This window comes from Physeter macrocephalus, chromosome 17 (genome assembly GCF_002837175.3).
Source record: "Physeter macrocephalus isolate SW-GA chromosome 17, ASM283717v5, whole genome shotgun sequence".
NCBI lineage: Eukaryota > Metazoa > Chordata > Mammalia > Artiodactyla > Physeteridae > Physeter > Physeter macrocephalus.
The window spans coordinates 14,825,612-14,851,552 of NC_041230.1; the positions used below are offsets into that span (position 1 = coordinate 14,825,612).

The 25,941-nt window shown below is 45.3% G+C and overlaps 3 protein-coding genes across 8 annotated transcripts in view; 2 read left to right on the forward strand and 1 right to left on the reverse strand.

Annotated features, from left to right (window-relative positions):
- Positions 1-14,535, forward strand: part of RHPN2 (rhophilin Rho GTPase binding protein 2) — a 60,582-nt gene extending 46,047 nt beyond the window's left edge. Inside the window, exons 10-15 of the mRNA XM_007101654.4 lie at positions 770-889; positions 2,394-2,588; positions 6,863-6,939; positions 7,636-7,782; positions 8,093-8,248; positions 13,636-14,535. Of these exons, the coding sequence (XP_007101716.2) occupies positions 770-889; positions 2,394-2,588; positions 6,863-6,939; positions 7,636-7,782; positions 8,093-8,248; positions 13,636-13,899 (959 nt within the window). The 3' untranslated portion in view covers positions 13,900-14,535. The remainder of the gene's footprint in view (positions 1-769; positions 890-2,393; positions 2,589-6,862; positions 6,940-7,635; positions 7,783-8,092; positions 8,249-13,635) is intronic.
- Positions 14,536-14,655: 120 nt separating this feature from the next.
- FAAP24 (FA core complex associated protein 24) lies at positions 14,656-18,195 on the reverse strand. Its single transcript, XM_028477977.2, has 5 exons — positions 18,012-18,195; positions 17,701-17,819; positions 17,440-17,579; positions 16,933-17,085; positions 14,656-16,188 (listed from the first exon to the last, which is right to left on the reverse strand). Exons 2-5 carry the CDS (start codon positions 17,804-17,806, stop codon positions 15,940-15,942), a joined length of 648 nt encoding a protein of 215 aa, XP_028333778.1. The 5' UTR covers positions 17,807-17,819; positions 18,012-18,195; the 3' UTR covers positions 14,656-15,939.
- A 158-nt stretch (positions 18,196-18,353) lies between these two features.
- The window catches only part of CEP89 (centrosomal protein 89), an 83,838-nt gene continuing 76,250 nt past the window's right edge, over positions 18,354-25,941 (forward strand). For 4 of the 6 annotated variants that reach the window (XM_055078976.1, XM_055078977.1, XM_055078978.1 and 1 more), the window contains exons 1-2: positions 18,354-18,540; positions 21,784-21,859. In XM_055078976.1, the coding sequence (XP_054934951.1) occupies positions 18,354-18,540; positions 21,784-21,859 (263 nt within the window). Of the gene's footprint in view, positions 18,541-21,752; positions 21,860-25,941 lie in introns of all 6 variants that reach the window. The other 2 variants (XM_007101650.4, XM_007101652.4) reach the window with 1 other exon arrangement.

Genomic DNA, 25,941 nt, shown 5'->3' on the forward strand with positions numbered 1-25,941 from the left:
CATCGGCAGGCGGATTCTCAACCACTGCGCCACCAGGGAAGCCCCTGCTAGTATTATTATATGGTCTATTAGGCAGGACAAGTCATGTAAACCAGCCGAAATACAGTGCTTCAGTCACTGTGGTAGGAACACAAATGAGGCAGCAGTTGGAGTCCTTGGTGTAGTCATGGATGGCTCCTCAGAGGCGGTGCCCTTCGAGTTAGACTTGGGCCTCTGAGGAGGACTTTTCCAGCTGAACGAGGAGGGAAAGGACAACTCGAGTGAGAACAGGATCTGAGTGAGCCCTGGAACAGAGGCCGGAAGTGTTGAGGTGGCAGTGGGTGGTTTGGTGAGGTCAGGAGGGGACACATGCCAGGGAGGGTGCAGGCATGGTGGCCCCCAGAGGTTTGAGGTGGGGCTGTGCTTGGAGGTTCATGAGATGGGTGATGGGGAGCAGGTAGAGAGCAGGGGCTTGGAGCCAAATCATGAGCCCCTAGAGTGTGCCGGGCCCCCTGCACAGAGACCTTGGGCTGGAGTGCCTGGGTATGTCCAGGGGTGGAAAGGAGACCTATTATCCCAAGTGCCTTGTAAAGCTGGAGAAGGGAACCTGGGGATGTGGTTGAAAGAGGGATCTCTCAGTGGGTCTGCGGTGCCATCTATAGGGCCCAGCCGCTCCGCGGCATGTGGGATCCTCCCAGACCGGGGCACGAACCGGTTCCCCTGCATCGGCAGGCGGACGCGCAACCACTGCGCCACCAGGGAAGCCCAAATCCTGTGGTTCTTGTTGCAGTGAAGCCTGGCACAGATGAGGACCACCAGGAGAAGTGCCTGTCCCAGCTCTATGACCACATGCCAGAGGGGATGACGCCCTTGGCCACGCTGAAAAACGTTCACCAGCGCCAGCAGCTGGGTGTGTGTCGGCTCTCCTGCTCCCTCCCTCCCTCCCTGTGCCCCATCTGATACTCCCACTCACCAGCAACTCCAGACAGGTCCCCAGGCCAGGGCGCGGAGAGTAGGGCTTCCCGAGTCATCGTGGCCACTTTGGATTCAGAAACCGGGAGGCATAGTCCTCTGGCCTCAACGGGCTTCCAGAGCTGTGTTCTCACAGGTTCTGCGAGGGACCAGGGCTCCCACGATGGAGCCAGAGCTTTGGCAATCTTCCAACACCCTAGTGGTCCAGGGGATGGCCCTTGGTCATGCTAATCTGGAAGGATGCATTTCTTAGGCCACACCTAAGAACTGGTCATGAGTTGTCCTAGTTTGGTCTCTAACCGGTCTCAGAGTGAGTATGCTTTCCGTGTCCAAACCTGAATTCTTCCTCCACCCAAACTTGTCCCCCCACCCCACACATGCACTTTCCCCATCTCAGGGGATGGCAGCTCCATCCTTCTAGGTGTGCAGGCCAGAAACCTTTGGAAGCCCTCTCCGCCCTCATCTTTCTTTCTCATCCCTGCATTTGATTAGCGAATCCCATTGGCTCTACCTAGAAAAATATCCCAAATCTGACCACTTCTTACCTACCACCCTGGTCCAAGCTTACGTAGTGCTTACTTAACAGACATTGACTCGCTTAAACCTCACACAACCCTATGAGATACATATGGTATGATTCCCCATTTTTCATCTGAGGAAACAGAGGCCCAGAGAGGTCACACAGCTTGCCCAGCTTTTGACCAGGGAGCCCTCGTGGTCCCATCTCACCCAGAGGTGGAGCAGAATTCCTCACCTGCACTTGTGAGGCTGGACATGGTCAGGCCCCTGCTCCCCTCTGGCCTCATTCCCTACCCTTCTCTCCAGCCCTCGCTCCCTCCAACCAAACTCCCAAGTTCCTTGTTGTCCTTAAACATGCAGGCATGCTCCTGCCCCAGGGCCTTTGCACTTGCTGCTGTTCTTCTAGGAGCACTCTTCTGTCAGATATCCTCTTGACTGCTCCCTCACTTCCTTCAGGGCTCCGCTTAAAAGTTACCTTCTAAAAGGCCTTTTCTGATCACCCATAATAGAAGGGCGACTCCCCATTCCCCGTCTTCTCGTGCCACATCTGCCTATTTTTATTTCTGCTTTATTTTTCTCCAGAACCTTATAGCCACACGACCCATTACATATTTCTTTGCTTGTTAATTATCCGTCTTCAACCACTAGCATGTAAACTCCATGAATGCAGAGGCGAGTTTTTGCTCCTTGCTGTATCTCGAATGCCTAGAATGCTCGGTAAATGTTGGCTGAATGAAAGTTTTATAGACACAAGCGAGCATATTGTACACACATTTAAGAGGGACTGAAGCCATCCAGGCAGATCCTTCAGAAAAGAGAACGTCCACCTTTCTGGGCGGATCCTTGGGCACTCGGGCTCTCCTTGAGGTACTCACGTTGCAGTTTACGACATGTGTCCTGTGGTCTTGATTTTCTGTGGGCAGGCAAGTCCCATCTGTGCCGAGCTGTTACCCATCACGAGGAGTCCGTGAGGGAGGCCAGCCTGTGCAAGAAGCTCCGGAACATCGAGGTGCTGCAGGAGGTGCTGTCTGCGGCACACCAGCGGTCCCGGCTCAAGTACACTCAGCTCCGTGAGGACTATGACCTGCTGAACTTGATCGACGTTCCCGACATCATCTGTGAGTGGCCTGGGTGCCGGTGCCCGGTGCAGAGTGTGCCATGTGAGAGGCAGGGGCGCTCGGGCGCTCATCCTGCAGGGGCCGGGCACACCCCCGCCGTGTGCCGGGCACTGGCACAGGGCCGCGTGCTGCTCTTGCCCTGGAGTCCTCACCTCCTCATTCCCAGATCCAGGGCCTTCTTTATGGCCTTCGTCCTTGTTGACCCCTTGGTGGCAGCTGACCCCCTCCTGGCCCTCAACACGCCACCTATGGCGTCAGGGCCCTGCCACCTTGGTTCTTTCTGCCCTCACTTTCCTCTCCACCCTATTTGCTGACGGTCTTGCCCAAACCCACCTCCCCTCCTTGGCATTCTTGCGGGTCTCCTCTCCCTGGTTTGCTTCCTCAAGATTCCTTTCCTTAAAGTCTCACGACCTCCCCTGGGGTTCCAGCCACCACCGCTAGCCAGGAGACCCCAGGACCTGCCTTTCGCCTCGACGTTTTCCCTACGCTCCATACCCACGCACATGCCACCTGCCTTCTGGAAAACTGCACTTTGCTATCTGTCTTTTACCTCCGGCTCCATAGTTTGAAAGCCACCTGCATCCTTATTCCTGCTCCAAGGCTTGATCTTTACCGTTTTCTCCATTTTCTTTCTTTTTTTTTTTTTCCCCCAGACAAAAATTATTTTTATTATGAAACAAGAAGTAAAATTTTCACTGATAACAGTGGAGCCAGGGGATGCAGGGAAAAGTTTTTACTTTGGCAGTGAAAATTTCTTCAAAATCTAGTTCCTCGTGTCTGTGTGTGAGTGTGTGTGTGGTGAGAACACTTAAGATCTACCCTCAGGTATACAATATAGTGTTGTTACGGTCATCATACTGTGTTAGACCTCTAGAACTTACTCATCCTGCATAACTGAAACTCTGTACCCTTTCACCAACATTTCCTCACAGCACCCACCCCCCACTGCCCCCAGCATCCACCATTCTGCTCTCTGCTTCTATGAGTTTGACTTCATTTATTTATTTATTATTTTTTATTGTATGAGTTTCAGGTGTACAGCATTATAATTCAACATCTGTATACACTACAGAGCGATCACCACCACAAGTCTAGTTACCATCCGTCACCATAGAGTTGACCCTCTTCACCCATTTTGCCCATCCCTCCCCTCCAAACCCCTCTGGTAACCACAAATCTGTTCTCTGTATCTATGAGTTTGTTTTTGTTTTGTTTGTTCATTTGTTTTGGGGGATTTTTTTAGATTCCAATCATATGGTGCTCTTTTTTCCTCTATCTGACTTATTTCACTTAACATGATATCCTCAAGGTCTGTCCATTTAGTTGCAAGTCACAGGATTTCATTCTTTTTTTTTTTTTTGTCTGAGTAGTATTCCATTGTATATATATATATACCACATCTTCTTTACCTGTTCATCCGTCTATGGACACTTAGACGGTTGTTTCCATATCTTGGCTATTGCAAACAATGCTGCAGTGAACATAGGGGTACGTATACCTTTTAGAATTAGTGTTTCAGGTTCTTCAGATAAATACCCAGAAGTGGAATAGCTGGGTCATATGAACTCTGCTTACCTTTTTGAGGAATCTCCATACTGTTTTTCCATAGTGGCTGCACTAATTTACAGTCCCACCCACAGTGTACGAGGGTTCCCTTTCTTCCACATCCTCTCCAACATTTGTTATTTCTTGTCTTTTTGATAATAGCTAATTATAACACGTGTGAGGTGATAGCTCATTGTGGTTTTGATTTACATTTTCCTAATAATTAGTGGTGTTTTATGTGCCTGTTGGCCATCTGCTGTCTTTCTTGGAAAAATGCCTATTCAGACCCTCTGCCCATTTTTTAATTGAGTTGTTTGGTTTTTTGTTGTTGAGTTGTATGTGTTCTTTATATACTTTGGATAGTAACTCCTTATCACATATATAATTTGCAACTGTCTTCTCCCATTCAGTAAATTGCCTTTTCATTTTGATGATAGTTCCCATCACTGTGCAGAAGCTTTTTAGTTTGATGTAGTCCCATTTGTTTGTTTTTGCTTTTGTTTCCCTTGCCTTTGGAGTCAGATCCACAAAAATATCACTAAGAACAATGTCACTGAGGTTTCCACCTATGTTTTCTTCTAGGAATTACATGGTTTTAGGTCTTACATTCAAGTCTTTACTCCATGTTGAGTTAATTTTTGTGTATGGTGTAAAATAGTGATCTAGTTTCATTGTTTTGCATGTGGCTGTTTAGTTTTCCCAGCACCATTTATTGAAGAGACCATCCTTTTTCCATTGTCTGTTCTTTGCTTCTTGGTCATAAATTAATTGTTCATCTATGTGTGGGTTTATTTCTGGGTTCTCAGGTCTGTTCCATTGATCTGTGTGTCTGTTTTTGTGCCCATACCATAATGCTGTTTTGATTACTCTAGCTTCATAGTATAGTTGAAATCAGGGAGCATGATACCTCCAGCTTTGTTCTTCCTTCTCAAGATTGTTTTGGCTATTCGGGATCTTTTGTGGTTCCATACAGATTTTAGAATTATTTGTTCTAGTTTTGTGAAATATGCCATTGGATTTTTGATAGGGATTGCATTGAATCAGTAGATTGCTTTGGGTATTACAGCCATTTTAACAATATTAATTTTTCCAATCCACAAACATGGAATTATCTTTCCATTTATTTGTGTCTTCTTCAATTTCCTTCATGAATGTTATATAGTTTTCAATGTAGAGGTCTTTCACTTGATTTTTGATAGGGATTGCATTGAATCAGTAGATTGCTTTGGGTATTACAGCCATTTTAACAATATTAATTTTTCCAATCCACAAACATGGAATTATCTTTCCATTTATTTGTGTCTTCTTCAATTTCCTTCATGAATGTCATATAGTTTTCAGTGTAGAGGTCTTTCACTTCCTTGGGTAAATTTATTCCTAGGTGTTTTATTATTTTTGATGCAATTGTAAATTGGATTGTCTTAATTTCCCTTTCTGATAGTTTGTTATTAGTGTATAGAAATGCCATGGATTTCTGTATATTGATTTTTTATCCTGCAGCTTTACTGAATTCATTCATTAGTTCTGACAGTCTTTTGGTGAAGTCTGTAGGGTTCTCTTTAAGTAGGATTATGTCATCTGCAAATAGTGTCAGTTTTACTATCGATTTGGATGCCTTAACTTCTTTTTCTTGACTAATTGCTGTGACTAGGACTTCCAATACTATGACGAATAAAAATAAAATAAAATAAAAATAAAAATGGTAAGAGTGGGCATCCTTGTCTTGTTCCTGATCTTAGAGGAAAAGTTTTCAAGGCTTGTCGTATATGGCCTTTATTATGTTGAGATTTGTTCCCTCTATACCCCCTTCATTGAGGGTTTTTATCATAAATAGATTTGAAGAGTTTGGCCGTTTCAGATTCCACATATAAGTGAGATCTCGCTCCCCAGTACTATGAGGGTGATACTAGTATCACCCTCATCTTAAAGATGAGGCAGTGGAGGCTTAGAGAGATCAAAGTCTTTGTTCCGGGTGAACAAGCTGGTTGGTGGAAACAGGAATGGCGCTCAGGGATTCTCGTTCATGGACACAGGCCACTTCCCTGGCCCCCTTGTCCACACAGTAGAGACAACCTCCACAGAGGGAGGGAGATGCACAACTCCTGGCAAGGCTGTCTGGGGGTGGTGGCACCACTCTTGTAGTGGATGAGTAACCTGTCTGAGCCCAATGCTGTGTGAAGCAGTTTGTTTGTAAGAAACCACAGGGCCGTCCCGTGAATACAGGGGTGTGTCAGTCTTCTTGGCAGTGCCAGTCTTCTTCCCCATATTTTCTTTTTATACTGTTGTTCATGTATACTTAGCCTGCACTGGGATCCTTTGTTAGACACTGACTAGCCTCATGGGAAGGGTTGGCTTGAGCCTGCCATGAATATGATAGTGGAGATTTGGCAAACCCCCTTCTCACTGTGAAATCCTCACATCACACGTGAATACAGAAGAGAGGAAGCACATCTCGCCCGAAACTGTGCTGAAAGCATGGTATTTCCGTAACAGCCACACCTGAAACGTAGGTTGCTTCTCAGTAGGATTTTATGAATACCAGAGGATGTCCCCTAGAATACAAATAAGCTCCTCGAAGGCAGGGAATTTGTCTTATTGTCACTACTCTGTCCCAGCCCGAGTGGGATATAGCTCATAGTAGATACCCAAATGGAGTTAGGCCTGAGTTTTCAAGGATAACTTTCAATTACAGAAACATTTACGCTTTTACTTTTAATCTTCTTTTCCAGCTAAAACTGAGCGAGAGGTTGAAATTATACCGCCACAGTTCTCCAAGGTGACAGTAACGGACTTCTTCCAGAAGCTGGTATGTTGAACATTTATTTCATAATGACTTGAGGGGAAAGCTTTTTTATAAGTTGCAAGTATGTAAAAGCCTACTTTTAGGGACTTCCCGGGTGGCGCAGTGGCTGAAAATCCACCTGCCGATTCAGGGGAAATGGGTTCGATCCCTGGTCCGGGGGAATCCCACATGCCGCGGAGCAACTAAGCCTGTGCGCCACAGCTGCTGAGCCTGCGCTCTGGAGCCTGCGAGCCACCACTACTGAAGCCCATGCGGCCTGGAGCCCATGCCCCGCAGCGGGAGAGGCCACTGCAATGAGAAGCCCTTGCACCGCAACGAGGAGTAGCCCTCGCTCTCCACAACTAGAGAAAGCCTGTGCTCAGCAAAAAGACCCAACGCAGCCATAAATAAATAAATAAATAAATAAAAGGTTACTTTTAGAAGTTTTTGATTTTTAATTAGAGATGTTATATAAGATTATTTAAATTAAGATAATTTTAAAAAGATAATTTTATCTTAAATATATTGGATCTCTTAGAGAAAATGGCAATTAATATTCTTGTATGACTTTGTAGCACATATTATCCCAGACGGTTTCATTAGTCTCGGAGCAGGGCCGAATGAAATCTGTAAGGACAGTAAGGCATCATTTCCTTCGGCTTTTCAAAAGTTCCTGATTCAGCCTTCAGCTCCTACAGCTAATGATGCTCTGTTCCAAAGGGCCCTTTATCTGTGTTTTCGGCTAATAAGAGATGGACGCCTCCTCGAAGCATTCACTTCACTGCAGAAGAAGGAGACTTGGGGTTCACCCTGAGAGGAAACTCCCCGGTTCAAGTCCACTTCCTGGATCCGTACTGCTCTGCGGCGGTAAGTGTGGACCCTTCTAAATTGGGAGCAAAACTCACCGGCATCTTTGCAGACAGTGAAACTGGTAAAATATAAAGAGAGCTGCCCAGACAAATGTATGTGGGTGATTCAGTTTAGGGTTCCTCTATGTAAAAGGCCTTGCTTTATGTGAAAGGCCTCTCATACCTTTCTTGCCCAAAGAGAAAAGGATTAATTTTTGCCTTTTTGAAGCAAACTTGTGCAGATAACTATTTTATTAATGAACTTGGGAACTGCTTTAGGGATCTGAATGAACAGAACCTTGCCCTTTATTTAAATCCTACTTTCATAGGTGGCGGGAGCCAAGGAAGGGGATTATATTGTTTCCATTCAAGACGTGGATTGTAAGTGGCTGACTGTGAGTGAGGTTATGAAGCTGCTGAAGAGCTTTGGCCAGGACGACATTGAGATGAAGGTCGTGAGCCTCCTGGATGCCACGTCGTCCATGGTGAGTGCTGATGCCCCCGGCGGCAAATAGCGACGGGGAGTGAAGTCAGCGTGAGTCCAGCCCCAGAGGTCTTTATCCGGACCCCTGCCTCCTGCCTGCATCTGTAACGTGCCACAAATGACTGAACTCCTAAGCCCATCATCACTGGGACGTGCTCAGCTTGGGTCAGAGAGATCACGAAAGCTTTTTTTTTTTTTTAATCCTATAGATCAGCGGTCCCCGGCCTTTTTGGCACCAGGGACCGGTTTTGCGGAAGACACTTTTTCCACGGATGCGGGGTGGGGCGGGGGGGATGGCTCAGGCGGTAACGCGAGCGATGGGGAGCGGCAGATGAAGCTTCGCTCGCTCTCCCGTCCCTCACCTCCTGCTGTGCGGCCGGGTTCCTAACAGGCTGTGGACTGGTACCGGTCCACGGCCCAGGGGTTGGGACCCCTGCTATAGATAACCAACTGATTTATTTTTCTGGTTAAATTCCTTTCAATTGCAAAAGTAGTACATACTGACGGTTAAAAAAAAATACTGAATTGATACAGAAGGGCTTGAGATGATGTGTGGAAGATGCTCTCCACTCGTCGTCCGGGACAGTGTTAGCTGTTTCCTGGGAGATCTTGGGAAGCGTCTGAGCCTGTGCAAGTCCATGTGCACAGTTACATCCCTTTGTTTCCCCAAGTCGGAGGAATTGTGGCACACGCACTCTTCTGTGCTTGCTGCATTCAATTGTGTACCTTGGACGCTTCCCTCTGGAACAGTATGTGTTTATTCATTCAACAGATACTGATTGGGCATCAGCTGTGTGCCAGGCCCTTCTCAGGTGTTGGAGCTACAGCTGGAATTAGACAGATAAGGTCCCTGCCCCCACAAAGCTGGTACTAAATAAGCAATCAGTGGTTGTGATTTGGGGTAAGTGCTGTAAAGGAAATAAAGTGTGTAATGTGCTAGAATGACTGGAGCTAGGAGGGGCTCCTGAGCAGGGCTTGCCCTGAGGCTTGAGTGAAAGGAGGGACCAGCCATGTGAAGAGGTACAAGAGGAGCACGTGGGCAGGGGCACCAACAGGTGCAGAGGCCAGACCCTGTGGCAGGAATGAACTGCACCTGCTAGAGGAACTAAAAGAAGGCCTTTCGGCCGGAGCATCTTGACAAGGGCGAGAGTGGCGGGAAATGCGGTGGGAGGGTGGCAGGGCTTCATCGGCAGTGGAGGAAGTTTGATACCTTTTGAGACGAGGGGAGTGACGTGGCATGATGTTTATTTTAGAAGGCCGTCTTGCTGTCTGGAGGCCAGCCGGGTGGCCGCAGAGCAAGCTGGCTGTGGCAGTCATCCAGGCCAGTGACGTTAGCACCGTCCCACTAGGGGGTGACAGTGGAGGTGGAGAGAGGTGGGTGCACCTGAGACGTAATTTGGATATAGAGCTGATGGATTTGTAGATGACTTGTATAAAAAAGATGCGGGAAAGAGAGAGGACTGCACAGGTTTTGGCTTGAACTACTGCATCATTTTTCTTAATGACGGGAGACGGGGCAAGGGTGAGGGAGGCCGAGGAGAGAGAAAATCAAGTGTTGTGTGTGGTTCGCATGCCATTAGGCAGCTGGATGTTCAGATCTTCAGTTCAAGGCAAATGTCAGCCTAGAACTAAATATTTGAGGATCACCAGCACAGAGATGATATTTAAAGCTGTAAGATACTAAACGAAATTACCCTCGAGGGGTTGAGGGTGGAGGACTCAACCCTGAGAGACACCACAAGGTCTGGAGGTCAGTTAGACGAGAAGTAGGTGCAAAGGGGAGTGCAGACAGGTGGGATAAAGAGGAGCTTCTGAAACCAAGAGAAGAAAATCCTGCCCGGAAAGAGTGGTGGTTTGTGTTGAACACAGTTAAGAGGTGGAGAATGAGGGAAGCAGAGCCATGCCTATTATATTTGGCAGCAGGACAAAAGGACACTTTTCATGGGGAAATGGCAACAGAACTCAGACTCAGAGAGGGTTGGAGAGTGAATGATTGTGTGATTCCATTGCTAAGCAATGTCCAGAATAGGCAAACCCATAGAAACAGAATGTAGGTTAGTGGTTGGTTGCCAGGGGCTGGGGCGTCGGGGAATGGGGAGTGTAACTGCTGATGGGACAGGGTTTCTTTTTCTTCTTTTTTTTTTCCTTCTTTTTTGGCTGCACCGCACACCTTGCAGGCTCTTAGTTCCCCGACCAGGTATCGAACCCATGCCCCCTGCAGTGGAAGCACAGAGTTCTAACCACCAGACCGCCAGGGAATTCCCCGGGGTTTCTTTTGGAGGGGGGTGGGAATGTTCTGAAATTCGGTAGTATTAGTGGTTGCACAACTCTGTGACTATACTAAAAACCACTGGATTGTACTAAAATGGTGAATTTTATGGTATGTGAATTATAACTCAATTAGAAAAAAGAAGATAAATTAGTCAAGGGACTCAGAGCATCTTGGGAGAAGGGAACATGAAAAATGGCACTTTTAGGGGTGGAATCCATAGCATTGCTAGACTAGTGATCAGGGTCTGAACCAGAAACAAAAGAAGTTTGTCCAAGAAGAGGATAAATAAAAGTGCTGGGCTCTGGCCTGAGGGCTGGAGTCTATTAGGCACAGCCGGAAGACCTGCAGCTTTAGAGAGCAGCCCTGCCCCTGAAGAGACTGAAAGGCTTATCTATTAGTCCTGTCACACTTCTGATTGAACCAGGCCAATGAAGAATCTGATGTAGGGGTGAAAGCAAGGGTTCTGTATTCAGACTGCCTGCATTTGAATCCTGGCTTTCACCAGCTCCGTGACCTTGGGCGTCAGAGACTTGCTCTGAGCCTCGGGAAAATGGAGAAGAGGGTGCGTAGCTGGGATACATTTCAATTCATAATAGGTGTTAGAAGAGTAATAACCATGACATGGCTATTCTTTTCACCCAGCATGGACTTTAGATAATTGAGCATTGGTTTTTTTTGTTTGTTTGTTAATTTTTTTTCTATTAATTTTTATTGGAGTATAGTTGCTTTACAATGTTGTGTTAGTTTCTGCTGTACAGAAAAGTGAACCAGCTATACGTATATATGTATCCCCTCTTTTTGGGATTTCCTTTCCATTTTGATCCCCACAAAGCATCGAGTAGAGCTCCTTGTGCTATACAGTAGGTTCTCATTAGTTATCTATTTTATACATAGTAGTGTATATACTATGTAGTATATATAGTAGCGTATATACTAATAGTGTATATACTATTGTATATACTATTGTACATACAATCCCAATCTCCCAATTCATCCCTCCCCCCTCTTCCCCCCTTGGTGTCCATACGTTTGTTCCCTACGTCTGTGTCTCTATTTCTGCTTTGCAGATAAGTTCATCTGTATCCTTTTTCTAGATTCCATATATAAGCGATATCATACAGTATTTGTTTTTCTGACTTACTTCACTTTGTATGACAGTCTCCAGGTCCATCCACGTCTCTGCAAATGGCACAATTTCGTTCCTTTATATAGCTGAGTAATATTCCATTGTATGTATGTACCACATCTGCTTTATCCATTCCTCGGTTGATGGACATTTAGGGTGCTTCAGTGTCCTGGCTATCGTAAATAGTGCTGCAGTGAACATTGGGGTGCATGTATCTTTGACTTACGGTTTTCTCTGGGTATATGCCCAGTAGTGGGATTGCTGGGTCGTATGGTAGTCCTGTTTGTAGTTTGTTAAGGAACCTCCATACTGTTCTCCATAGTGGCTGTGTCAATTTACATTCCCACCAACAGTGCAAGAGGGTTCCCTTTCCTCCACACCCTCTCCGGCATTTACGGTTTGTAGATTTTTTGATGATGGCCGTTCTGACTGGTGTGAGGTGATAGCTCATTGTCGTTTTGATTTGCATTTCTCTAATGATTAGTGATGCTGAGCATCTTCTCATGCGCCTCTTGGCCGTCTGTATGTCTTCTTTGGAGAAATGTCTATTGAGGTCTTCCACCCTTTTTTTGATTGGGTTGTTTTTTTGATATTGAGCTGCATGAGCTATTTTTTGGAGATTAATCCCTTGTCAGTTGCTTTGTTGGCAAGTATTTTCTCCCATTCTGAGGGTTGTCTTTTCATCTTGTTTATGGTTTCCTTTGCTGTGAGCACTGTTTTTAACTGCTGAGCCTCTTCTTCAAACAAAAGCAAATCATGGGAACAGTAAAGCCCAGTGCTCTGGCTGAATTGGTTGCCTGCTACCCCACTCTCTCTGGATTACGGTGGGGATCCCTAGTATCTCTCCATGGAGCACGTTCTGACTACCACTGATGTCGTGGAAAGAACCCCAGGCTTGGAATCGAAGACCTGGAATCAGGCCCTGCCTGCTGTTAATAAGCTGTTTGACCTTCAGCAGGCTTCACGGTCCTCATCTGTAATAATCTAAGATTTAGACGAGTGCAGCGGTTTCCAGCTGTGCTCCATAAAGCCGTGAGAGTGTCAGAGAGGTGCCCCAGGAAGATTTGGGGACTGGGTAGTGGGGAGCATGCTGGATGAGGACAGGAAACAAGTGAATGAGAGACAGGGAAGACTTGTGAAAGGGAGCAGAGATATCGCGGTGGTAGCTGGGATGGGGATGTAGGGGTAAAGGAAAGTTTTTCAAAGGTGTGTGTGTTGATAGCACAGTTAGCTTGTGTGCAGATGGGAAAGGTTTAGGAGACAGGAGAGCAGAAAGGAGGGGATACCTGGAGGAGAGAGGGAGTGAGAGGGTCCAGGCACATGGGAGGGCATGTCTTTAAACTGGTGAAATAAACATAAGTTAATGGTTAAAATGGTAAATTTGATGTTACGTTTATTTCACGTTTAAAAAATTGGACAAATTTAATATCCTCATCACCATGGACCCTGTACTGTCTTTAAAGAGAATGAAGTTGATCTGTGTCTGTTGGTGTGCACTGAAATCCAGGATACATTAGGTGAAGAAAGCAGGGTGTGGACAAGTGTGTGTAGTGTATTCTTAAGGAAAGACAAATGGGGATGTATACTTACACACATATCAATACCTGTATATGAATGTTATCTCTAAAAGTGTAACAGATAGTGGTTACCTCAGGGGAAGAGCCTGAAAGCCCAGGTAGGAGGGACACCTACTGTTCACCTCATGCATTTTCAGATCATTGACCATGAGTATGTATTACTTTTTCAAATGTAATAACCTTAAAAGGTAGTGGTCTCTAGCCTAAATTACTACTACTGAGTATATTCCTTAAGAATTGCCCTTGTTGTTAAGAACCTAATTCTATATGAGCACTTGTCACTGAGTTTCAGAATTATGTCAACGTAATTTTAAAGAGGATGCTATGAGTGCAGAATCTGAGTCTCGAACTTCGCGATCGTTTCTCTGACATCTTGGCTTCTAACACCTTTCTCTTTCCTTTTCTGTGTGCAGCATAGTAAATGTGCCACATACTCTGTGGGAATGCAGAAAACGTACTCCATGATCTGCTTAGCCATAGATGATGATGATAAAACTGATAAAACCAAGAAAATCTCGAAAAAGCTGTCCTTTTTGAGTTGGAGCACCAAGAACAGACAGAAGTCGGCGAGCACCTTGTGCCTCCCGTCGGTTGGGGTCAGGGTTGCGGGGCCTCCGGTCAAGAAGAAGCTCCCCTCTCCGTTCAGCCTTCTCACCTCCGACAGTTCTTTGTACTAACGTGAGGAAACAAAAGCGTTTCCCATGCTGACTGGGCCTTCATATTTGTGCCATAGCGGAAAATGTCTAAGTATTCTCAAATCCCATTCTCTCACAGCGTAAGCCTACAATTGATATGTTTTTATGAATGACAGTAACAAGAAACCTCTAGAAGTTTGTGGAAAACAAACTTATTAGGGGAGTCTCACCATATTGCTGCAAGTTATTTATTATAGAAAGTATTGTAAATAGAATAATGTGGAAATACGGCTGTTTTTAACGACTATAATTAAGACTCTCAGTTACTTACTATCAGAGTTAAATTAGGATTTCCTATACTGGTCCTATTTGTAAGTTTCCAGACTTGGGTGATAGATGATAGATAATTCCTTAACTCAGAATTCAGATGACCCCAAATTAAGGCAGGGCAAGGGACAATAATGACAGACTTAAATTAGTGTTACTAAAAACTGTCCCAAAGAGCTCCTTCCTAAGGGGAATTCATTAACCTAAAACAACAAGATTTTACTATTATCTCTAAATAATATGAATGCTGTTTCCAGGTAAAGTCTAGTGCCAAATTTGTCATGACTTATTAGATAAAAAACCATTTAGGAGCAACTTTTCTTCTATTTTATGTCATTTAAAAGTCGCTAACACAGTGGCAGTGTTAGATGAAGATGCTGTCTACAAGGTAGATAATATACTGTTTGATACTCAAAACATTTTTCATTTTGTTTAAAGTAGAAAGTACATAGTTGTATATTTTAAGAGTCTTGAAGAAGGGTTAAAAACATTGTATAAGGTCAGGATGTAAATGATTCAAGTTTAGAGCTCTATTTGACTTTTTAAAATGACATTCTTACCAACTGATTTCTCTTGCTATACGTTGGATGACACTGTGACTCTAATAAGATTCACTGTTGGCATAGTACAAGTTATATAGCTTTTAAAAATATATCATTGACATGTAATTTTGAGAATTAACAAACTTAAATATTTTCTAGTGTGTAGTATCAAAAGGGAAGCAACCATATTTGGGAAAGTGTATCCATTGCTCTTAGGGCTATTTTTGTATAAATATTTACATAAATGTATTCATTTGCCTGAGTTAATGGTTTCCACTTTGATTTCACTTTAATTCCCTCCTCTTTCAAATCATTTTTACCCTAACGCACAAAATGTTTTTATTGTATTCGATTTTTTAAAATTACTAACATTTCACAAAACAGGACTTCGCTTTCAAGTTATCTTAGTATCCCTGAAAACATAGAGCCTCTTTAATTGTATTTATTTTTTGAATGAGCAGTTGTACATTTTGATCGCCAGGCTCTCCTCTCTGGATGCAGCTGCCCCTGTCATTTTCCCGTGTCTCTTCCCGTTGTTGGGCTATACATTTACAAACACATTCTTTCCCTCCCTCGCACACACTGGCTTTTTACTTTAAAATGGGAACTCTGGACTCCAGGCTTTCTGTGTTCAGAAATCATGCTCAGTGATTACAAACAAACTGTGCAGCTACCCGGAAGGGAGGGATGGAGGGAAAAAGGAAGGAAGGAAGAAAAAAGGCAGTACAATTGTTTGTTTACACTGGCAGCCACCCTCAAAGCACAGGTGTATTAAGACCAGACCTGAAGAACAGTGGCTCTGCCAGAAGGAGCAAGGGGCTTATGGTACACAGTGCTTCATTCATTGTAGGTGTGTTTCCTTTAGATGGTCACATCCACCACCTCCCATGATAGATACAGGTCAAGGTCACACATTAAAATCTGCCCAGGCTGGCTTTTTGCTGAATCCTGAGAGTCCCTGTTTAAACCGACTCCCTTAGCAAGGTGTCCACCACCCCTCTTCATGCTAGCAGGATGCGGGCAGTGCCATCTGGGGCACACTAACTGAAGTAAATACCTGAGCCCAGAAAGCAGGGCAGGACAACTGGCAGGTGCCATTCAGGCCTCACTTCATCCTCCCCTAGTTTCTGTGAGAGTAAATATTGTTTCTTAATGTGAAAGAAAACAAGATCCTGTGGTTCGTGGTGTAAAGGAGATGCCGTGGGAAGAGCCATCACCTGGACTGGGTGAAGAACGCATGAATGTGCTGGGCCACCGATTGTCCAACCACCGGCTCCAGTTCTCGGATGGAAGCATTACTTAGTTGCTGGATACTTGGAAACCTCTGAAGCAGGAGAGGAGCTTTAACTTTCCCGACTCCTGGGATCTGTTGCACAGTTCGAAGGAGGGCTGGCTCAGAGATCAGAGCCCGTTTCTTCCTGAGAAGAGGGTTCTTACTGGGCTCTTTGGTTTGCTCTTCAACCTGAACCGAGATGAAAGGAAAAGAACATGAGTGCCCTCTAGAAGACTGGAGGTTTCTTAAACTTTTGTTTAGTGGAAATTTAGTTTTAGTTTTTCCATTTGGTTCAGCTTGATTCACCACTGCAAATATTCTCATATATACCATGAATATAATTTTTCAGGCATCAGTAAAATTATTAAAAGATGAACTATATGGAAAACCACTAGGTTAAAAAAAATAACACATGAACTTGCAGACAGAAGTGCTGATGCTTAACAAAAGATACATGGCGGGACTTCCCTGGCAGTCCAGTGGTTAAGACTCTGCCCTTCCAATGTAGGGGGTGCAGGTTCGATCCCTGGTCGGGGAACAAAGATCCCACATGCCGCGTGACCCGGCCGACAAAAAAAAAGAAAAAAGAGATACGTGTGGATGAGGCAAAGAAGCTGTTGACAATGTCACCAGCCTAAGTGCAGAATGGTACATGATTTAGTCATCACAGCCCGGGAGGCTAAAATCAGTTCTCCAACTTGTTTGCTTTGTTACATGCTTGCCTAGAATGGGGGGCAAGCTCAGCTAGCTGCAGAGGCAGCTTCTGAACTTAAATTCCTCAAAAAGGTTTTAGAAACCAACCCAGTCGCTGATAGAGATTGACCTGATGGATTGTACCTATAATAAGGGCAGCTGTCAGAGTAACAGGTCCAGGAAGGTCAGTCAAGAGTCCTAACACAGGGCTGTTGTGGAGGAGTAGGAATCAGTACTTACCAACTGGATAATGAGACAGGACGCTTCCGTCTGGCTGGCCACTGGAAGCAGCACCATCCCAAGATCCAGCACAGTAAATTTCTGTACGGCTGGAAAGTACTGTTCACTCATCCGTGTTTTTTCAACTACTACAATCCCTTGAAGTTTACAGGACTTTAAAGAAAAAAAAAAAAGGACAGGAAACTATTTTATAACAAAATTCCATTCAAAATTAAGAAGCTATCCAAGGGTGCTTGGAATGGCCAATGGTTAGTAAATTTCTGTACGGCTGGAAAGTACTGTTCACTCATCCGTGTTTTTTCAACTACTACAATCCCTTGAAGTTTACAGGACTTTAAAGAAAAAAAAAAAGGACAGGAAACTATTTTATAACAAAATTCCATTCAAGATTAAGAAGCTATCCAAGGGTGCTTGGAATGGCCAATAGTTTTATATAAATTATTCCAAGGGATAGACAGAGGGGGATAGAAGTCAATTTTCAATTTGTTTCTTTAATTCAGTACTTACGTTTCTAACCCGAACAAGTCTCTTTCTGTAGCCATTTCCTGCCACCAAATCAGCTTCGGTGATATAAAGAATGCAGGATCTGCTAGACAAGTAAAAATCTACCGGTGTCAGGCCATCCTCAAAAACGAGTTTAATTTTTCCTTAAAATACAGACAAGAAAATAAGTTCCGTGAGCTTTGGATGAAAAGACGGCAATAGGTGGAACGTTTTTTAAAAGTGGGCTGAGGTGAGAGAGGACTTTAGTAGAGGGAGCCCACCGACCTTGCATTCCCTGTGCCAGCTGCGACCCGCGCCATTTCTCATTGGCCACAATGTGCCCAAACGGCACGTGCATGGGGCCTGTGCCATCAGGGGTGTTCCCTTCCATCGGCTGCCTGGATCTAATGAGGGGAATACAAGACGGCACTTGAGCAGGCTCTCCGGCACACGGCCCCGCATTCCACTCCCAGCCCGGGCCTCTTTGGCGGGGGCCCGTCTGCAGAGTGTTCTTTAAGAGGCTTGATTATTAGCCAAAGTCTAAGAACAAGGAGATTCCAGTCCTAGGAGCTGCGTCCCTCATTTGAGTCACCTGCCTGGCCCCTGACACTCCCGCGCCGTGGCTCCTCCATCCAGTCCAGGGCGGGGGCCGAGCCGGCCAGGGCCCAGTTCTGGGTCTCCCGCGACATTACCTGCGGCGCCTCACTTCCGGGTTCTCTCCTGCGCGCTCTCCAAGTCCTTCATCCTGCCCGCCCTCGGCCTCCCCTGGCGCCGGATAGGCTATGGTCTCAGAGATCGACACGTGACTGGCCAATAAGAGAATGGACAGCGTGCACAATTTCAGCCCTGGAGAAGATTTAAGAGGTACCGGCTGGTTGCCATGAGCGACGGGTGTGAAGTAACTTTCGCTCTGATTGGTCTTGGGAAAAGCAGAGCCAATGGCAGACGTGGTTGTTGCGAAGTCTGTTGCCTACAAAAGGCGTCTGGGGCTAGGCCAGCTGGAGGCGGCCCACTTTAGGGAGTGGTGCTCGGCTCCGATATCTGCTTGTCAGTCCAGTGCCGGTCTCGCCAACCCCCGCAGCAAGGATGCTCCTGGGGTTCCGGAGAGGCGGAAAGAGGCAGTTTGTAAGTATATCTGCGCCCGGCCTGCGCTCTGGCCCGTGGGGCCGGGAGTTAAGTGGGAAGGGGTTGGGATTTGGGATGGAGGCAAGGTAGCGGCACAAGAGGAATTGGTTTTTCTTTCGAGAAGCCCTGAATTTTCGTGTTTGGAACACGGATCCTCTATCCCAGTGTCGGCCTCAGTCGATAGGACTCGCCCTGTCTCACCTGTAACTTTCGCTCCGGTGTCGGGGAGTTCACTCCTGCCGGCATAAACTTGCTCCACTACTGAATATTCCTCTGTGGGAAGTTATTCTTGTTTCTTTCCTCCGCCACGCACCATGTACACCCCACCAGCAAGTTCCATAGATTCCACCCACCAAATGCATCTGGCAGCCGTCCCCGCCCCCACCCCGGCCTCCATCATCTACCTGCACTGCTGCAGCAGTTCCTCCCTATTTCTCGGTCTCCGTTCCTGCCCTTCCCCGAGGTCCGTTCTCCACAAAGCAGCCAAAGGGATTCTTTTAAAATGCAATTCTGATCGTGCCCACAGGTCACACACACAGACGCTCCAGCTATTCCCACCTTTAGGTTTATTCAGGCCTTTGTCTTTGCTCTTTCTTCTGCCTGGAATGCTTCCCTCCAGACCTTACCATGGCCACTCTGTCGCTGCGGGCGCACACTTCCAGGCTCATTCTCTGACCCCTCCTCCTACTAGGAAGCTGCTCAGTTCCTTTAGTACCCTGATACCGACAATTCTTTGACATCCTCCCCTCTCCCCGTCTGTTGGTTCTACCAATGTCCTCATTTTTCTCTTTCCCAGCCCTAATTCCTGATTCTGTGATACTTCTTTGTAACCACTGGCCCCCACCCCAATGGCGTTGCTCCTGTCTCCCTTTTCCATATTTGCCTGGTGAAACCCCAGACCTACTTACATCCAGTTCTCCATAAACTTAATACTTTAAATGCAGAGAAAGCATTTTGATAAGGGTACTCCTGAACTCCGTTTCAGACTGGGATCAGAAAGCATGTCTGACTTGGCATCCTGTTCTCAGCCCTGTGACCTGCTGAAGTCATTTTAGACAGGTGGATATTGAGAAGCAAGGAAGGCATAGTTGAAGCATATTTTTCCATTGCAATTTTGCTAACTCAGCATCTTTATTGAGGTTTTTATTGCGTTACTGAGTTCCTACTGTGTGTGTGCCAGATACCCACAATTGATTGACAGTCTATGGCCCCAAAGGCTAAAGGGTAGACAAACCTAAAAGTCATTCAACACAAAATGGTGAGGGGAAAAAGTACTGAAGAGGCATATACCAGGGAAGGGGCAGCAAAGTCAGCCCAGAGAGTTGACCTGGGCCTTGGGAGGAGTAAGGAAACAGAATTCCAGGTGGAGAAAACAGCATGTACAAAAGTCTGACAAAGAGTCATTTCCTATGTGGGAACAGGAAGGCAATTCTGAGTGCTGCAGCATGTGTAGAGATGAGGAGGGCCCGCCAGAAAAGAATCTGGGGCCATTGATAGGAACCAGCTGGTAGCAGCCTTCTGTGCCAGGAGAGGACATTTCTCTGTCATCCCGAGAGTTTTCATGCTGGTTTGAGATAGGATCATCCTGTGTTTTATTAGAGACTAGAGGCAGGAGAACCATAGTTAGGAAATGATTATCGTGGTACAGGGAGAAATGTTCAGCATACTATGGGAGATTCACTCCATCAAAATAAATAAATAAATAAATAAATAAATAAATAAACAAAACTCACGAGGCCTTTTTGAAGGACCTTCTGGATGCCAGCCCCTGGGGATTCAAAGGTGAAGAAAAGCCTTTCTTGTCCTTGAGCATCTGCCAGGCAGTGGGGGATGGGGGAGGCGGCAGCCAAGTGTATATCCTGGCGAATGGTGGGATTCAGCAGTGGCTGCTCTGGAATACCTGCTCTTGGGGTTGGCCATGCACGTGGGACTGGGGTGGGGGTGGGAGGGCTGCAGAAGACATTTGGAAGGTCTGCTCATCCCTCACTCCTGAAGGATGCCCAGACCCTGGCTCTGCCCCTGGGTTTCACCTTCCTTTCCACCCCCGTACCTTGTGCCCACCCCAGCCTGATAAGTCTTCCCCAGGGCCAGTTTCAGTGGGTGCTTCTCCTAGGTCACAAGATCTCCTTAGTCTGGTATCAAAACTCTTAAATGGAAACAGTCCCCACTCTGACTCCAGCTCATTTTTCTAGCCTCTCCAACTCAGATGCCTCTGTATTCCAGCGAACTGGAGTGCGTATTTCTAGAACACTCTGCCACTAAGGTCTTGCTTCATTCCCCTGTTCCTGTTGCTCCCTCCTCCTGGAATGCCTTCCTGTCGCATTTCCCAAATGTGAGAGCAGTGGCCATCTTTGAAGACCCAGTCTAAATGCTCTGAGATTTTCTCCAACAGGACATCAGTGGTCTCCTTGCTGGCCCCCAGATCTCAAGGAGCCCTTCCCTCCCTGGGTCACCTCAGCACTTTGTCTTTACCTCTCCCTTGGCACTTTCCATGATTCTGTGTTGTATTATAAATATCTGGGTGTTTCTCCTCTGTACTGTCCCTCCTTAAAGATGAGGACAAGGTTTCTTCATTGTCATGAAACGCTGTCATGGCGTTTTGCCTCTAGTAGATACAATTGAATGGCTGGTGCACAGAAAATGAAGACTGGGTTACACTCAGTAACTTCTCAGGGCCTCCCAGTTGCCTAAAACAGGGTTCTCCGACTTTCATTGTGTGTAAGAACTAGTTTTTGTTACTCTGCATCTTTGAGATAAACTACCTAAAATCCTCATTAAGCCCCTACCGGATGTTAGACAATGTGCTAAGTGCCAGAGTTCCAGGGTTGATAAAGACAAGAAGGTTGCATGCTCTTAGGAAGCTTCCATCCGGCCGGTCGTGGAGGTGGCAAGTGAGTAAGTAGGGTCATCAGGGGCAGTGCTGTGAGACCAGTTGGGGGTGCTGGAGGGTGACTCTGCGGGATGGTCAGGGAAGCTGTCCTGAGGAAGGAAGGGCCAGAGGGTCCCCACCGAGGGCAGCTCTATGGTGCTCCCTGCATGGGCACGTGTGCCTGGCCAGATGGGGCTTGAGGATGGCCGGGGGAGGAGTGGGCCTCCTGGTGTGACTAGATCCCTGGGTGACCAGTGCAGGTGTTCCCTCCCAGGCCCAGGGAGGCGTGGTCGCAGTCCCCAGAGATGATCCCATTGATCTCTGCTGGGTTTCATTTGTGCAGAAACGCATCATCCATGGCCTTCTCCCTGCAGCCAGCATCGCACCGAAGCCAGCTGTGCCCCGCACACCTCCTCCACGCAGCCCCAACCCCTCTCCAGAGAGACCAAGGTGAGTCTCAGGTGAGCAGGCACTGAAGTCACCCTGAGCTCAGCCACCAAGTGCTGGGTCCCGGAACCGTTCAGATGGGTAAGAAAATCACAAGGAGGGTGATTAGAATCATGTCCTTTGAAATACATATCACGGTTCCATAACGAAGCACTTAATATGGTTTCTCCGTGGGATAATGGTCTGTTCCTTTCAGGTCTGTGGAGTTCTCACATGTCATAATTGAATGCAATTTTTCAAAATATAAAACAATGAAGCACAAATATTTAGGTTGATAGTATGTTGAAAGGAATTTGAAATGTGCGCATAATTTTCTTTTTAAACGCAAGTCTGCCTTTCAGAAGAACTGCTTTGCAGGAAGGAAGGAGAAGTGAGCTCACTTGCCAGGGCCCGAGGTTCCCCTATCCTTCAGTGCTCCTAACACACCAGAGAGCTGACTTCTTTTATACCTAAGACCCCTGCCTATGCCCTCCAAAATTTTAGGCACAGGAGAATTTTAGACTTTCTTTTTAATCCATGAAATACATGGATACATGGCTTAACTGTTAACAATAAGAAATAATTTCACTCAAGGGTGGTACCTTCTTTTAGTGTTCTTTGAAACTGGAATATTGTATGCCTCCTGATAATAAACACTTTGAAATATTTTTAGCGTTTGTTTTTTCCTTCGGTACGATCTTGATAACAAGAATAGCCATTTATTAGTGTTTCCTCTGTGCCAAGGACTCTGGTCCCTGCTTAAGAAGTACTGTTTCATTTCATCCTCTCTCAACGATTCTGTGAGAGAGGTCCTGTTGGCATCTCTGTTTTGAGCTCAAGTGTTAGTCATTGGCCCAGAGTCTCACGGCTGGTGGGTGGTGGCATCGCTGCGATGGACTTGTAGGTCTGTCTGGCTCTTCAGTGTTTGTGTGAACAACCCTTAAGTGGTGTTTATGTAGCATATGTTTATGTGCTACATAATGTTTATGTAGCAGCAGTAGTGAGAGAGTTAGCTTCACATTCCATTATAAAGCAGAAAAACAAACAACAGACCACATCATTTCGCGGCAAGCATGCTGTAGACTCGTTAGAAAAATCTTTGTAGTCTCCTGTGTTTTCTAAAAAATATATTTCTGGATTATAATCTTTATTAGCCCCAAATAATCAACATGGTTTTGGCAAATTTGGCCGATTTCTAGGTTATTTTACTCTAAAAACTAACATTTAAATTAACCTCTGACATTATTCCACTTCGCGTCTAGCGTAATAGTGTAAGAATCTTCCAGCAATCACTTCTGTTTCCTCCTTCCTTTGCTACTGTCGTTATACGTTTTAATTTTATATGTTATAAACCCCACAATATGGTGTTCTTATTTTTGCTTTAGATAGTCTTTTATCTTTTTAAAAGCAGTTTTATTATATAATGGATGTACAATGAACTGTACATATTTAAATGAATAATTTGATGTTATGACCTATGTTTATACGTGTGAGACCCTCACCATAATCAAGATAATAAATGTATCTATCATCCCCTCAAGTTTCCTCGTGCCCCTTTGTAATTCCTCCCTCCTTCCCCCTCTCACTTCCCATACCTCGGCCCAGCCCGCCCTCATCCCCATCCCAGGCCGCCATCGATCTGCTTTCTATCACTATAAGATTAGCCTCCATTTTCTAGACTTTTATATAAATGGAATTATACAAAACACTTATGCTGGGTTCTTTCACTCAGCATGATTATTTTGAGATTCATCCATATTGATGTGAAAATCAGTAATCCATCCTTTTAATTGCTGAGTGGTATTCCATTATATGAATATGCCACTGTTTGTCCATTGACCTGTTGATGGATATTTGAGTGGTTTCTAGTTTCTTGGCTACTAGAAATAAAGCTGCTATGAATATTTGTGCACAAATCTTTGGACCTGTGGTGTCATTTCTCTTGGGTAAATATTTAGGAGTGGAATAGGTGGGTCATATACTAGGGATATATTTAACCTATTAAGAAACTGCCAAGCTATTTCCAAAGTTGTTATTCCATATATGTTCCCACCAGCAGGGTATGAGTTCCGTTTTCTTCACGTGCTCACCAATACTTGGTTTGATCAGGTGTGTGTCTGTGTCTGTGTCTGTGGCTTTGTAACTATTTGACAATTAGCCATTAGCTGTCATTCACGTTGACTGTCTATAGGGTTTTTTTTGGTTTTTATTTATTTATTTATTTATTTTTGGTTGTGTTGGGTCTTCATTGCTGTGCACGGGCTTTCTCTAGTTGTGGTGAGTGGGGGCTACTCTTTGTTGCTGTGTGCAGGCTTCTCATTGCAGTGGCTTCTCTTGTTGTGGCACACGGGTTCTAGGCGCACGGGCTTCAGTAGTTGTGGTGTATGGGCTCAGTGGTTGTGGCTCGCGGGCTCTAGAGCGCAGGCTCAGTAGTTGTGGCACACGGGCTTAGTTGCTCCGCGGCATGTGGGATCTTCCCAGACCAGGGCTCGAACCCATGTCCCCTGCCTTGGCAGGCAGATTCTTAACCACTGCACCACCAGGGAAGTCCCTGTCTATAGGTTTTTGAACGTGGTGACAGGTGCATAGATAACAATATACAGAGCTTGTTTGGTGAATCTTCATCTTCACTACACTTTCTGGACAACCATACTGATAAAGTATGGGATGGTCCTTATTCCTTTGGCCCAGACAGTTTTGTTGAGCCTGGAGTCCATGTGCACATCTGTGGTTCCCATCAACTTCCTGGCAAATTTCTGGATCTCTTCAGGTGTCCAAGGGGCACCTTTCTTGAAGCTTGCTCCATGGATGTGCTTGTGAATGTTGGTGGGTTATTCTCTGGTCACCACCTCATTGATGGCAGACTGGCCCCTTCTTCTCTCCACCCTTCTTTGTGAGAGCCATTCTGCCAGGCCCAGGTTGAAGGGATTGTCTTAGCCAGTCTTTTAAATTTTGGACATTCTAATAGGTGTGTAGTGGTATCTTTATGGTTTTATTTTGCATTTCTCTAGTGACTAGTGGTGTTGAACATCTTTTCATGTGCTTATTTGCCATTATATATCTTCTTTGGTAAAGTATCTGTTCAAATCTTTTGCCCACTTTAAAAAATTGGGTTTTGTTCCTATTACTGTATATATACACTATTCTGGATATATATTCTGGATACAAGTTCTTGTATCACATACAAATCACATACAAATATGTGATTTGCAAAGATTCTCTCCCCATCTATGGCTTATCTTTTCATTTTCTTAATAGCCTTCCAGAGAGCGGAAATTCTTAATGTTTATGAAGTTCAGCTTGTCAACTTTTTCTTTTACAGATCATGATTTCAGTATCATATCTAAGAAATCTTTGCCTAACCCAAGGTCATAAAGCATTTTCTCCTATATTTTCTTCTAGAAGTTTTATAGTTTTAGCCTTTACATTTAGGTCTGTGATGCATTTTGAGTTAATTTTTGTGTATGGTGTGGGAGGTGTGGATTCAAGTTCACTTTTTTGCACGTGGGTATCCAGTTGTTCCAGCACCATTTGATGAAAGTTATCTATTGCCATGTAAGTAATTACACCAAAACTTAGTGGCTTTTTTTTTTCTTTGCCATGCCGTGTGGCTTGCGGGATCTTAGTTCCCCGACCAGGGATTGAACCCGGGCCCTCGGCAGTGAAAGCACGGAGTCCTAACCACTGGACTGCCAGGGAGTTCCCAAAACTTAGTGGCTTAAAACATAAAACAATAGCTTTTTTTATCTCATATCTTACTATGCTCTTTAAGTTATTTTTTCCTCTCTGTATTTCATTTTGGTTGTTTTCTATTGTTTTACCTTTAATTTCACTAACCTGCTGTTAATCCCATCCAGTGTAATTTCCATCTCCTGAAGTTCAAGTCTTTTTAATAATAGTCCATTTCTCTACTTACCTTTTGGAACATATGGAGCATAATTATAATAACTGTCTTAATGTCCCTCTCTGTTACTTCTAACGTGTCAGTTCTGAATGGGTTTGGATTGATTATTCTCTTCATTATGGGTCATGTTTTTCTGTCTCTTTGCATGCCTAGTTTATGTATGTTTGCATACTAGACACTTTTGTGAGTTTTACCTTGTTGA